The sequence below is a fragment of the Squalius cephalus genome (genome assembly GCF_949319135.1).
Source record: "Squalius cephalus genome assembly, chromosome: 1".
Taxonomy (NCBI): domain Eukaryota; kingdom Metazoa; phylum Chordata; class Actinopteri; order Cypriniformes; family Leuciscidae; genus Squalius; species Squalius cephalus.
This window is the reverse complement of record NC_137122.1, coordinates 25298333-25311360: the sequence shown is the minus strand read 5'-3', so window position 1 is coordinate 25311360 and position 13028 is coordinate 25298333. Positions and strand designations below refer to the sequence as shown.

Below are 13028 nucleotides of genomic sequence, written 5' to 3'. Positions count from 1 at the left end.
GTGAGGCTGAAAACACAGCGAGTGTCATGAGTGCTTCACTGTCTGTTTTATGTGTGTGTGTGGTATATGAAACCACGAGTCTGACTCTGCACCATTCATTCACACAGAGACATGCAGAACATCCAGGATTCATATTTAAAAAGTCTTTTTGCAGTTAGTTAGTCTGGAGCCCTGTGCGTAGGTTAACACTGAAGTGACTGAAAGGAGCGCCTATTAGTGGCTAGTCTACCGAATGTACCTGGACCTTGGTACTACCGGTACTACAGAAATGCTGGTATCGTCACATTTTCAAAATTTCAGTATCGACTTGGTACCGAAGTAACGGTACTTTGACAAAACTACAAAAGGAAGGTTTAAGTTTAAACATGTCTTCCTTTACAGAATGTAGAGAGACAGGATTGAAAGAGGTCCATAGGGTAGGAGAACTTATCTCTGTCAGTATTTCCTGATCGGAGACTTAAAATTGGACTCTCATTAGAAAATTTATTGCCAAAGTAGCTAGCAAAATCCTCACAGAGTGCCAAAGACGGGCAGCAAAGAGAGTTTATGGGGGATTTAAAACGGAGTTAATAGGCGCGTTTCCATTAAAGATTTGCGCAAAACTTTGGGACTTTGCAATTTTTTCTAAATATAGATAAAACACTATTGCAAAATGACGGCGTTTCCATTAACCGATGTTATGCGACTAAAACGTAATTTTTTCCTCTCGCAATAAGTCATTCCAAAAATCCAAAAAGGACGTTGGTAAGTTTATATATACAGTGAGGAAAATAAGTATTTGAACACCCTGCTATTTTGCAAGTTCTCCCACTTGGAAATCATGGAGGGGTCTGAAATTGTCATCGTAGGTGCATGTCCACTGTGAAAGACATAATCTAAAAAAAAAAATCCAGAAATCACAATATATAATTTTTTTAACTATTTATTTGTATGATACAGCTGCAAATAAGTATTTGAACACCTGTCTATCAGCTAGAATTCTGACCCTCAAAGACCTGTTAGTCTGCCTTTAAAATGTCCACCTCCACTCCATTTATTATCCTAAAGTAGATGCACCTGTTTGAGGTCGTTAGCTGCATAGAGACACCTGTCCACCCCATACAATCAGTAAGAATCCAACTACTAACATGGCCAAGACCAAAGAGCTGACCAAAGACACTAGAGACAAAATTGTACACCTCCACAAGGCTGGAAAGGGCTACGGGGAAATTGCCAAGCAGCTTGGTGAAAAAAGGTCCACTGTTGGAGCAATCATAAAAAAATGGAAGAAGCTAAACATGACTGTCAATCACCCTCAGACTGGGGCTCCATGCAAGATCTCACCTCGTGGGGTCTCAATGATCCTAAGAAAGGTGAGAAATCAGCCCAGAACTACACGGGAGGAGCTGGTCAATGACCTGAAAAGAGCTGGGACCACCGTTTCCAAGGTTACTGTTGGTAATACACTAAGACGTCATGGTTTAAAATCATGCATGGCACGGAAGGTTCCCCTGCTTAAACCAGCACGTCAAGGCCCGTCTTAAGTTTGCCAATGACCATTTGGATGATCCAGAGGAGTCATGGGAGAAAGTCATGTGGTCAGATGAGACCAAAATAGAACTTTTTGGTCATAATTCCACTAAACGTGTTTGGAGGAAGAAGAATGATGAGTACCATCCCAAGAACACCATCCCATACTGTGAAGCATGGGGGTGGTAACATCATGCTTTGGGGGTGTTTTTCTGCACATGGGACAGGGCGACTGCACTGTATTAAGGAGAGGATGACCGGGGCCATGTATTGCGAGATTTTGGGGAACAACCTCCTTCCCTCAGTTAGAGCATTGAAGATGGGTTGAGGCTGGGTCTTCCAACATGACAATGACCGGAAGCACACAGCCAGGATAACCAAGGAGTGGCTCTGTAAGAAGCATATCAAGGTTCTGGCGTGGCCTAGCCAGTCTCCAGACCTAAACCCAATAGAGAATCTTTGGAGGGAGCTCAAACTCCGTGTTTCTCAGCGACAGCCCAGAAACCTGACTGATCTAGAGAAGATCTGTGTGGAGGAGTGGACCAAAATCCCTCCTGCAGTGTGTGCAAACCTGGTGAAAAACTACAGGAAACGTTTGACCTCTGTAATTGCAAACAAAGGCTACTGTACCAAATATTAACATTGATTTTCTCAGGTGTTCAAATACTTATTTGCAGCTGTATCATACAAATAAATAGTTAAAAAATCATACATTGTGATTTGTGGATTTTTTTATTTAGATTATGTCTCTCACAGTGGACATGCACCTACGATGACAATTTCAGACCCCACCATGATTTCTAAGTGAGAGAACTTGCAAAATAGCAGGGTGTTCAAATACTTATTTTCCTCACTGTACATCACAGCCACGTTACCGCACTAGACATTATTATTATTAATGAAAGGGAACTTAGGCGTGTTATCCAAGCATTAATGGCAAGGAAAGACCCTTAGGCTATACTGTGAGTGGCACATATGAAGTGTTTCTGGGTTTTTCTCACTAATTTCTGCTCCGAGGTCTTGATTGTGGCATTTCTTTGAGGTTTAGAATCCAGTATTTCTGTCATTCTTTTGTCTTTTATGAATTCAATAAAGAACTCCGTCTCGTATTCTGTCCAAACACACTGCGCCTTCTAAGTCAGATGACCTGTAAACGCGCAAAAACTGTTTCCATTGCAGTTTTGCGAAATATTCCTTTTTCGAATTGCCTGAAAAACCACCTCATGCGAGCGTAAAAACTTTTTTGCGATAAATGGGAGTTTTTGCGAAATTGACGTGTTTCCATTGGGTGTATTTTCAATTAGCAATTTCAATTTGCGCAATTTGAAGGGTAATGGAAACGCGGCTAATGACAGAAAAAAAGTGCTTTTGGGGTGTGGTGATGTTTCTCAATCAGTTTAGAAAAATAGGAAGCCTTAGCTTTCTTAACCACATTTTGATATAACAATAGGCAGTCCTTTAAGATCTCGTACGAGAAATGTAATTGTCTTTTTTCCACTTTATTTCTGCTTTTCTGCACAGCTGTCTCTAGGAGTGTATACTATGATCGACCCATTGGCTCCAATTTGTATGTAGATTTTGACTTAAAGGACTTGTAGGGAGCAGTAAGACTTAAAATATCTTCCCAAACAGTATTTAAAAGGGAACAATAATGCTCCACATCAAGGTCAAGTAGTGGGAATTCTAAAAATAGAAGAGGATTAAACTCATTATAGAACTTCATAAAATCTACTTCAAAATGAGGTAAATATGCACAGGCTTGTGTGGTGTTTGAAACAGTGTAACGTCTGTCAGAGAGTTTGAAGTCTGCCCAGATGAAGAATTGAAACAGGCGAGGAAGCTGAGAAAGCTGAGGAAGAGACATTTTAAATAAAATAGGAAAATGATCAGAGATAGCAGAATCAACAACTTCAACTTCAGTTACAGATAACCCATATGACAGAATGTGATCCATGTGTCCATGAATATGTGTGGGATAATGAACCCACTGCCGAAGGTTAAAAGTCAATGATGTTTAAAAACTCAGAGGTTAGCCTTAGAAGGGCAACATATATGCACATTTAAGTCACCTAAAATCAGGATGCATTCATATTAAGTGATCAAGTCACCTACAAATTCCGAGAACTCCACTATGAAGTCTTTGATTAAATGTGGTGGCCGATAGATCAGAACTAATACCACGGGTACTGTGTATGTGCATGCGTATTCTGTGTTCAGTTTAAAGTAGTGTAGTGTTTCTTTGCATGAAACTTTTCAAAAACACAATGGATTTTTTTTTTTTAAGTTTTTAGTTGGCCCTACATTGTCATGCTAATTCTTTTATTTTCCAATTGTCCCAATTGATTTTCATCATTTTCATTTTAGGCTTGATGAAAGTAAAAGAGGAAATACAAGATCTGAATGAAGTGGAGGAGAAACATCAGCATCAGAAAGCTCAGGATGCCACCGCTGGAGAAAAATCATTGAGTTGCTTCAAACCCGAAAAAAGTTGCTCACAAATCAGCATTCAAATGACCGAAGTTGAAAGGCCTTTCACCTGTTCTCAGTGTGGAAACTCTTTCACACGTAAAACAAGCCTTAAGAATCACATGTTAATTCATGCGGGAATAAAACCTTTCACCTGTTATGTGTGTGAAACGAGTTTTACAAAGAAATCACACCTTAAGGATCATTTGGTAACTCACACTTCAGAAAAGCCTTTCACCTGTTCTCAATGTGGAAACACTTTTGCACGTAAAGGAAACCTCAAGAGTCACATGAAAATTCATTCTGGAATAAAGCCTTTCACCTGCTCTCAATGTGGAAACACTTTCACACGTAAAGAAAACCTCAAGAATCACATGAGAATTCATGCTGGAATAAAGCCTTTTGTCTGCTCCTACTGTGGAAAGAGTTTTACATATAAAACACACCTTAATGTTCATTTGGCAACTCACACTTCAGAAAAGCCTTTCACCTGTTCTCAGTGTGGAAAGTCTTTCACACGTAGAGAAAGCCTTGAAACTCACATGAGAATTCATGCTGGAAAAAAGCCTTTCACCTGCTCCCAATGTGGAAAGAGTTTCACCTTTAAACAAGGATTTAATAGTCACATGAGAAATCACACTGAAGAGATGTCTTACGCATGTCATCTATGTGAGAAGAGATTTAAATGGAACACAAGTCTAAAAACTCATCTTCGCAATTCTCACTCTGCAGTAAGGCAACTTAAAGGTACAGTAAGCAACAGAAAAGCTGCTGAAAGTGGATCAGATCGAGCAGCACAACACACTTGTAGCCAATCAGCTGTAGGGGGCATGTCCACTCATGATGGGGGACGAGAGGGAGAGTGAGAAAGAGGGAGATTTGAAGAAAGATTAGAACATTTAAAGATAGGGATGGCTGAGAGACATTACAAAAGATAAAATGTCATAGAAAAACCATTGGGAAAAGAAGGGTTATGATCATGCAAGAACTTTAGGAGCCTCATTATTATTAGAAAAGCTTTCCAGCATTGAGAGACTGAAGCGGGAAGGCCTGAAAATGGATGCAGTTATTGCGTTGTTTCTACTCCACATGTGAGTAGCATTGGTTTAGCTATTTTTCACAGAACCAAGATATGCTTTTGTTGTAATGTTAACTCTAGGAACAGGACAGTTTTGAGTTTCATTGTTTGTCTGGATCTGCTGTGCTGTTGCTGGCGACTAACAACAAACTCTTGCTTGTAGATACTCTTGTGAGCTGAATGTTAAACTTTTGTTCTTGGTTGTCATTTGTTCATCTTCGCTTTATTTTTTCGCAGTGCATTATTTTGCTTAGTTTCAGTTACAATAAAGAGCAACTTGCATTTGATGATTCAATCGTGCTCTTTCCACAAGTTTTCTTACAGCTATGCTCCATTTTTCCAAATTTAGAAATTATTTCCTTTAATGCAGATATAAAGTGGATATTTTAATATCCAGTGGTGTAAAATATTTGAGGAAATGTACTTACTTTGGCTACTTTGACTATCAAAGATGTTAGCTACTTTTAATCTCTACTTGACTGCATTTTTAAATATGTTCCATTTTATTTTTATTTTAGAAAATAAACTTGATTTCTCTCCTCACAAATCTTCTGTTACTTGTTTTTCACTGGCATGTCTCTTAGGTGTTAAGGACTATAGTACATCTTTGATCCTTCATTCAGTATGAGTAAAACACTTAAGTACTGTTAAAATCAGATTCTCTAAGATTTTTACTAAGAAGTAAAAGAAGTCTCTAAGAAGTCACTCATGTGCTGTTTTATCACATTCAGTAAAAAATACAAAATGAGTGTTAAAGGGGAAGTCTTTTCAAAGACTTGATTTCATTTTAGGGGTCTTCCAGAATAGGTTTTCATGCTTGAATGTCCAAAAACACATATTTGACATATTTGACTTTGTTGCACCACCTCTATTCCCAGTTTATCAGTAAAACGTTTCCCAAAGCCAACTATGGCGCCAAAGGGCCTAGGCATCATGGGAAGGGAAAAAGAATGAGGAAAAAAGATCTGGATCTGTTGAAGAAGCGTTTGCTTCCTTATAAAAGCAGAAAGTAAATGTGAAAATGTTTACTTCAACTTGTTTACAACTGCGCATTGATAATATAGAGAGAAGATTGTCATATTTTCATGTGAATATGCTTATGAACCTGCTTATGTTTATTTTAATAGCTGAAGTCCTGAGGATGTGTGACGGTATGGTTTGCTTTTCTGTTGATTAAATGATTAAATACCGTTTATGTAAATATACTAACAAAAGTGTCAGTTTATTTAATGATTTTAATTGAACAAATTCATTAATTCACAAACAAGTTTTGTTTGTTTGTACTTATTGTTTACAGGATAAGTGTAATGTAATATGTTTATGAATCATTGTTTTTTGCTTTACATTATGCAAAGTAATGTGGGATTTTCAGGGTTTAATGTGCACAGTCCCTCTGGTCCTCTGGTTTCTCATCTGGGATCTTCAGTGGTTTTGCCCTGTTATGTTGATGAACCTTTACCAGTGAAAGATCTGGAGGTGGAATGGAGAAGAACAGACTCAGAGGCTCTGGTTCTGTATCAAGATGGTGAGAGTCGAGCAGAGGTCCAGCAGCAGGATTATCATGATAGAGCTCATTTCTTTACTGATCAGATTCAACATGGAAACTTCTCCCTCCGTCTGGACAATCTGACAGCTAAAGATGAGGGAAATTACACATGTAAAGTTTACAGTCAACGGGATTCTGGAGAGACTGTGGTTCAAATAAAAGATGTTGGTATGTCTGAACTAAAATGTATGTATAGAAATTTTATAACTGAACAGAAATGAAAGCTTTAGCATAAGTTCTGCTGGGAAGACTCAATTACTACGTCACTTATTGCCTTCACTTCTATCCAATCATATTATTATGCTCACTGTATAAAAGCACGGTACTTACACATGTTTGAGTTCGCAGATACTGAAGCGACGATTACCCCCATCCTCCCCACCACCACCAGGATGGTCCCGTCTATACCTCCCAGGGGGGTCGGCTGTGCCCCTGCCTTCATCTTTAGGCAGGAATTGCAGATCCGATACTCTCGGATTATGCACTACGGACGGGGCCTACGCCAAATGACTTTGTAGATTATCAGCTTGCTGAGCTGTCAATAAATGTATGGTTTATTGAAATAACTCTCCCGAGTCTTTCTGGTAGAACTTAAAACTTCATTACGTGATACACTGTTCTTTCAGAGCGTTTGGTCGTATCAGGGTCAGATGAGTCTATATCTGCGTCTGTGGGTGAGGACGTCACTCTGAACTGCTCTGTAGACTCTCACATCAAACCTGAACACATTGAAGAAGTTTCATGGAAGAAAACAGATGAAGATGAAGATATTCTGGTTCTGCTCTATCAAAACAATGAGGCTTTTCCAGATTCATCAAATGAGCGATACAGAGACAGAATTGAGTTCTTCAATGATGAAATCCCCAAAGGAAACTTCTCTCTCAGACTGAAGAGTGTCAGAACTGAGGACAAAGGAGTTTACATGTTTCAGGTGTTTGCTGGAAGACTTTCAGCCAATGCAACTGTAGTACTGGAGAGACTGGGTGAGTAACAGAAATACAATTAAATCTGACACATTTGAATATAAACACATTGGCGAGGACAGGACCAGCCCTAAACATCCCAGGAATCATAACCATTCATTTCATGAGAAAATAAAAAAAAATGTCTGTTTTTTTTCCCAAAGGTTTTTCTTTCTCACACATAATGGTGTTGATTCTCTGTATTTTTGCATTTGGATCTGCACTTCTACTCTGCTTCATATCTACAGCAGGTCACATAATGAAGGTCTTTCATGTCTATAGATGTTCAAAACATTTTTATGTTTCCAATTTGATTTGTTTCATTCCTTACTGATGGTGTTTTGTTTTTTTTGTTTTTTTTTACCCTAGTTTTGCGTCTTCAGGTTTTGCTAGTGTTTTGTCCAAATATGATTTTGTTTTTTGCTTTCATCCTCTGGGGTTTTGCTGAAGGTGAGTATAGAGCAGATGACACCAATATGAAAAAAGCACAATATTTGATTTTAACTTTATTGCTCAGATAACTGAAAATGTTTTTCAGTGTTATGTTTTAATAATGTAGCAGTGACTCAAGATCAGAGAGTTAAAAATCTTTTTTCTTTCCTCCAGATATTTGTAAATTCATTCAACTTTGATTGTGTTTCAGGATCTCTACATGAGACGGTCTCCTGTTGTACTCTTTACTTTACGAGGCCTCTGATGCTGTTTTGGGCTGCACCGTATTTAAAGGACTTTCCAGGTTTATTCTGTGGTTATTTTGTTATAATAACTTTTGTAACTTTTGTTAAAGCTGCTTTTTTGGGTTAAAAATTATCCAAAATAAATTTTTGAGCAAGTACATAACCAGCCAGTGTCCAAAACTATATGCGTGCCTAAGCTCGATTTAAAACGGTAAGCTTGTAATAATGTGTTTAATTCCAGTGGTACGGGTGGATTTCTGCGGGAAATGTCTTTGCATCATTACGTCACATCTGTACACATAAAGGTGTCTCGGCTAGTAGGCTATATTGCGTGTGAGGATGTTGGAGGTGGAGATATAGCCTTTTCTCACAGCACTTGATATAATTAAACATCAATTTGATGGTGGATCCAGAAAGGTTCAAACGACAATCACCAGTGACAACTGGAGATTCACCCATTGTAAAACGCATGGATGTTACTTACTTGTCCTGAAGACATTTTCCGGTGAAAATTCTTATGTTGGTCATACTTCCAAAAAGTAGAATCTGTGATTGCGAATGCCAGTGTCCACACCGGTGCGGTGAACAGAGATGGCGACACAGTGGAAAAACTACGGACTGCAGCTTTAAAATTAATCAGTAATTATTCAAATGTGGTGAACATAAATGTGACCCTGGATCACAAAACCATTCACAAGTAGCACAGGTAAATTTGTGGCAATAGCCAACAATACATTGTATGGGTTAAAATTATCGATTTTTCTTTTATGCCAAAAATCATGAGGATATTAAGTAAAGATCATGTTCCATTAAGATATTTTGTAAATTTCCTACGGTATATAAAACATTTATTTTTGTGAGTAAATGCGGCACTATCGCGAACATAAATGGACAACTTTAAAGGCGATTTTTTTTTTTTTTAATTCCAGATTTTCAAATGTATCTCGACCAAATATTGTCCCATCCTAACAAACCACACATCAATGGAAAGCTTATTTATTCAGCTTTCAGATGTTGTATAAATCTCAATTTCAAAAAATTTACCCATGTGACTGGTTTAATGGTCCAGGTTCACAAATTGCGCATTATATGGACATTTGAAATTGTTTTAATATGTTATTATTACGACTTTAGAGTTATGAACAGTATGTGGTATTTTTATTTTATTATTATTTTTTTTTATGTTCACAGACATGATTAGAAGATGGATTGACTCTTCAAGTATTGATATACAGATTTCTGTTTATACCGTATTGTTTTTTTTTTCAGGTCAGTAAATTAAAATAGTCCACCAAAAGTATTTTATTTTTACTTTTATGATCAATAATTCACAATAATATTTACTGTTGTTGGTCCATAAAAGATATATTGTTCTGTATTATAAGATGAGCTGTGATTCTGTCTGTTTTAATGTACATATTAAACATTTTCTCTAATTGCCCTGCTTTTGAGCATTAGGTAAATGCAGATAAAAAGGTAAAAATTGAATATTGAGAAAATTGGTTTATATGTGTGTCTGTGCTATAGTTCTTCTCAGATGCAGCTGGACAACAATTGTACAATATACAGGAGCTGATAAAGCAATGATAACAGCCCTCTTTGTGTTAATGCTTCTGCTGTGTCTAATTAAAGTAATTAAAGGTAGGAACATTTGATATATGATCAATCAATATTTTTAAAGGCCATTTTCCCACACTGACCACTGATGAAGGAACGTTCCGGTTACTGACAAAACCCTTGTTATATTGAATGTTGACATACGGGGTCACCTCTGTGTAGGAGAAAAAACACCACTCAGTCATTCAGTTTTATGCTGAGGAGCAGAGATATGGTTCTGGCTATTCAGCGGGCTGGTTCAAGGTTGTGGCAGGCGGGACATAATGTCTCCATTCCTTCCATCAGCGAATGAGGGTTGCATCAGTAACCGAGACGTTATGTTGAATGACGACATATTGGGTCCCTATTGAATGCGCCACAACCACTGAACTGTGTTACGAGTGTTGGAGATGCAGATGCTGGGAAGCTGTAGCATGCCCTTTTGTCAACTGCTGTCTCTAAATCATAACCTACCCAGCTCCCCATGTAAGCCCAAAATTGTAGTCCCTACGGGGTGGAAGAGACAGGGCTTACCATGGAGACAGTCGTAGCTGCTGTTCCTTTTGTATGTTACCTCAAGGGAAGTGTGCTTCGGTTCTCTATTCCCATTTTTTTTTTCAGCCATAACCATAGTTTGTTAAAGCTGGGGAAGCGTACCTCATCCAAATAGAAAGTGATGGTACTGAGACTACTTCCTACACGTAGGGGGAAACGTGGATATACGAATTGACTGACATGTGGGGCAGTGCTACATGGAAAGGTCTCTCGGGTAGGTTCTGCCTAGTAAAGGATGGAACTACTACAGCCACAGAGACAGAGCAGAACAGAATCTGCCAAGGGAAAGACACTGGTTTACTGACGGGGAGACCGTACTGTCGAAGAAAACACCTGGGATTACCAGAGGACTGACCGACTGGGCATGCATCTCGAGTACTGGGCCTGGCGTCGGACGCCTCCGCCATGTCTAACTGCTGAAGGATGTTGGGAGACATTTCAATCCAGGTTTCACCAGCTGGGGAACTTATCTTGAGAGCTTAGATAGCGCTTGTGTCCCACTTAAAGGGGAATGGCGCTGCAAGCAAGACACCAAGCAAGTCTTCCCACTCTTTACCTATTTATACACAAAACATGGAAAGAAACCATCTCAACCTGGAGATTGTAGAAGCTCGCAAAGGTGTTATTTCTTGCCCAGCCTGTTGGTCTGCAGATGTCCATCAGAGAGGTGCTGCGCGCAAACACCCAGGAGGAGGCAACACAGTGGAGTGAGCCCACACTCAGAGGGGGTATGGCTTGCCTTGGGGCTGGTACGCCAAGACGATGGCATGCACTATCCAGTAAACCAACCTCTTTTTGGAGACAGCATTTCCCTTCTGCTGTCCTCCTTTTCTTTGAAAAGATGCTCATTGTCCATTTTTTATTGTTGAAGCGCTCAGGGGGGAATCACTGCACTTATCTGTGAAACACCTCTGAATGTGCCAGAGTATCACCAGCAAGAGGGCTAACGTCTTTTAGAGGTGAATTGGAAGAGCGATAGTTCATAAAATGGCCACTTGGCTCCAAAGCAGAAATCTGAATGAATGAGCTGCCAGCCTGCTTATAAACCCGTATGTCCGGGGGAGTGGCTCGGCATGCAAATCTCACTCACCAATTTCATTGGCCGTTTTTCTACACAGGCTCCCAAGTTAGACCCTATATGTCATCATTCGACATTAAAATTGAACGTGACTGACAGAAAGGGAACCATATCTGTCCTTTGTGAATATCATATTTATTTAAATGCAATCATGGCTGCAGTTTTGTCTTACACAGAGGCCAGAATGCAGTTTTTTCACTTTTCCCCCCAAATGACATTGCCATGGTTTTTTTATTAAAAAACTCCGCAAACCAGGGCCCGTATCCCTAAAGATTCTGAGAATCCTCTCAGAGAGCTCCTAACTTAGCCTAAAAATTCCTTGCCAGGAGTTTTAGCTTAGAAGTGATTCCAGAACATTTTCAGTGAACTCTGAGCAAGGAATGGATGGAAAATCCTATCTTAGTGAGGAGGTGTGGTTGACCCCGTTGCTAGGTATGAGTCATCATTTCAAAAGCCGTGATTGGTTGATCCTACAAGTTTGATGAAAATGAACTTTTGGTGATAATGAGCAAAGGATGTACCCTCAAATCAATAAACATAATTATACACTCTAATCTTATGCAGACTGTAATTGTAAATAATATTTCACATTCAAGAAAATATCTGGAAAATGAATAGTAAGCTGTAGGGGTTATAGCCTAACATTAGAATCTAAAATATGTGAAAACTTAAGCTCATTACACCCTGTTCAAATAATGATTCGTGTCTTATTTGCTCATATTAATATCCTAGCTGGCCTATTTTGTACTTTCACTCCCATATGGACCCCATTGAAAACAAGATGGCCTATCTCAAGGGGCTGTCCTTAATGAAGTAGAAATTGCAACGTTACAACTCAGTGTGGTCTTAACGAGGGTAACACGGCTCAGCTTTTATCAATGTCTGTGATTGCTGGCTGGTCTATTTATGAAGGCTTGTTAACAAATAAAATAACAAACATGATTCCTGCACGATCCAATCTGTAGCGTCTCAATAATTCCCTGTCATCCAGTGTTTGCAGGACATCTCTCCTGCCTCCTCTGTTGGCCATTTTGTGCAGCTGCTTAGGGGAACTCCTAAGCCACTAAAAGTCCTCTTCCCTGCTCTTAGCAGATCTCGCCTTAGGAGCCCTTTTAAGCGCTAGGAATCTTGAGGAATAGCTTTTATATTAACTGGGATTTTCGTGTCACTTTTAGGGGAAATTCTAAGAAAACGTCATGACTCTGAGAATTTTCTTAGAATTTGGCCGCTAGGAGCCACTTTTTGCACAAAAATTCTTTAGGGATACGGGCCCAGCTTTCAATGATCTGTCTTCTTCACTTTTAGTTGACATAGTGATGTGTTTCCTTATTGTTCATTCAGCTTTGCATGATAATTTATGCAAATGTTTCTGAAATATTTATGTGTGTTTTGATCATGAATTTTGTGTTTAGGAATAACTAACATCATTGTGGAGAAAAAGTCAAGCAATGACGAGACTCGTAAATGGATAAAACATGTATTAGAGGGTTGGGAGCTTGCAAGCTGTCGTGTTTTGCTTTTACTACAATTTATTCTTGTGTTCTACTGTTTTGGATCTGCT

The 13028-nt window shown here is 38.9% G+C and overlaps 1 protein-coding gene across 2 annotated transcripts in view; it reads left to right on the top strand.

The window, feature by feature from the left end:
- LOC307158763 (uncharacterized protein) overlaps positions 1–6744 on the top strand; it is a 36148-nt gene extending 29404 nt beyond the window's left edge. The window contains exon 6 of one of the 2 annotated variants that reach the window (XR_013821273.1): positions 3874–3998. Coding sequence is in view for 1 of the 2 variants with exons in the window: in XM_079871638.1 (XP_079727764.1) it covers positions 3874–4841 (968 nt within the window). In the remaining variant the exon portion in view is untranslated. Of the gene's footprint in view, positions 1–3873 lie in introns of both variants that reach the window. The other variant, XM_079871638.1, reaches the window with a different exon arrangement.
- The last annotated feature ends 6284 nt before the right edge of the window (positions 6745–13028 follow it).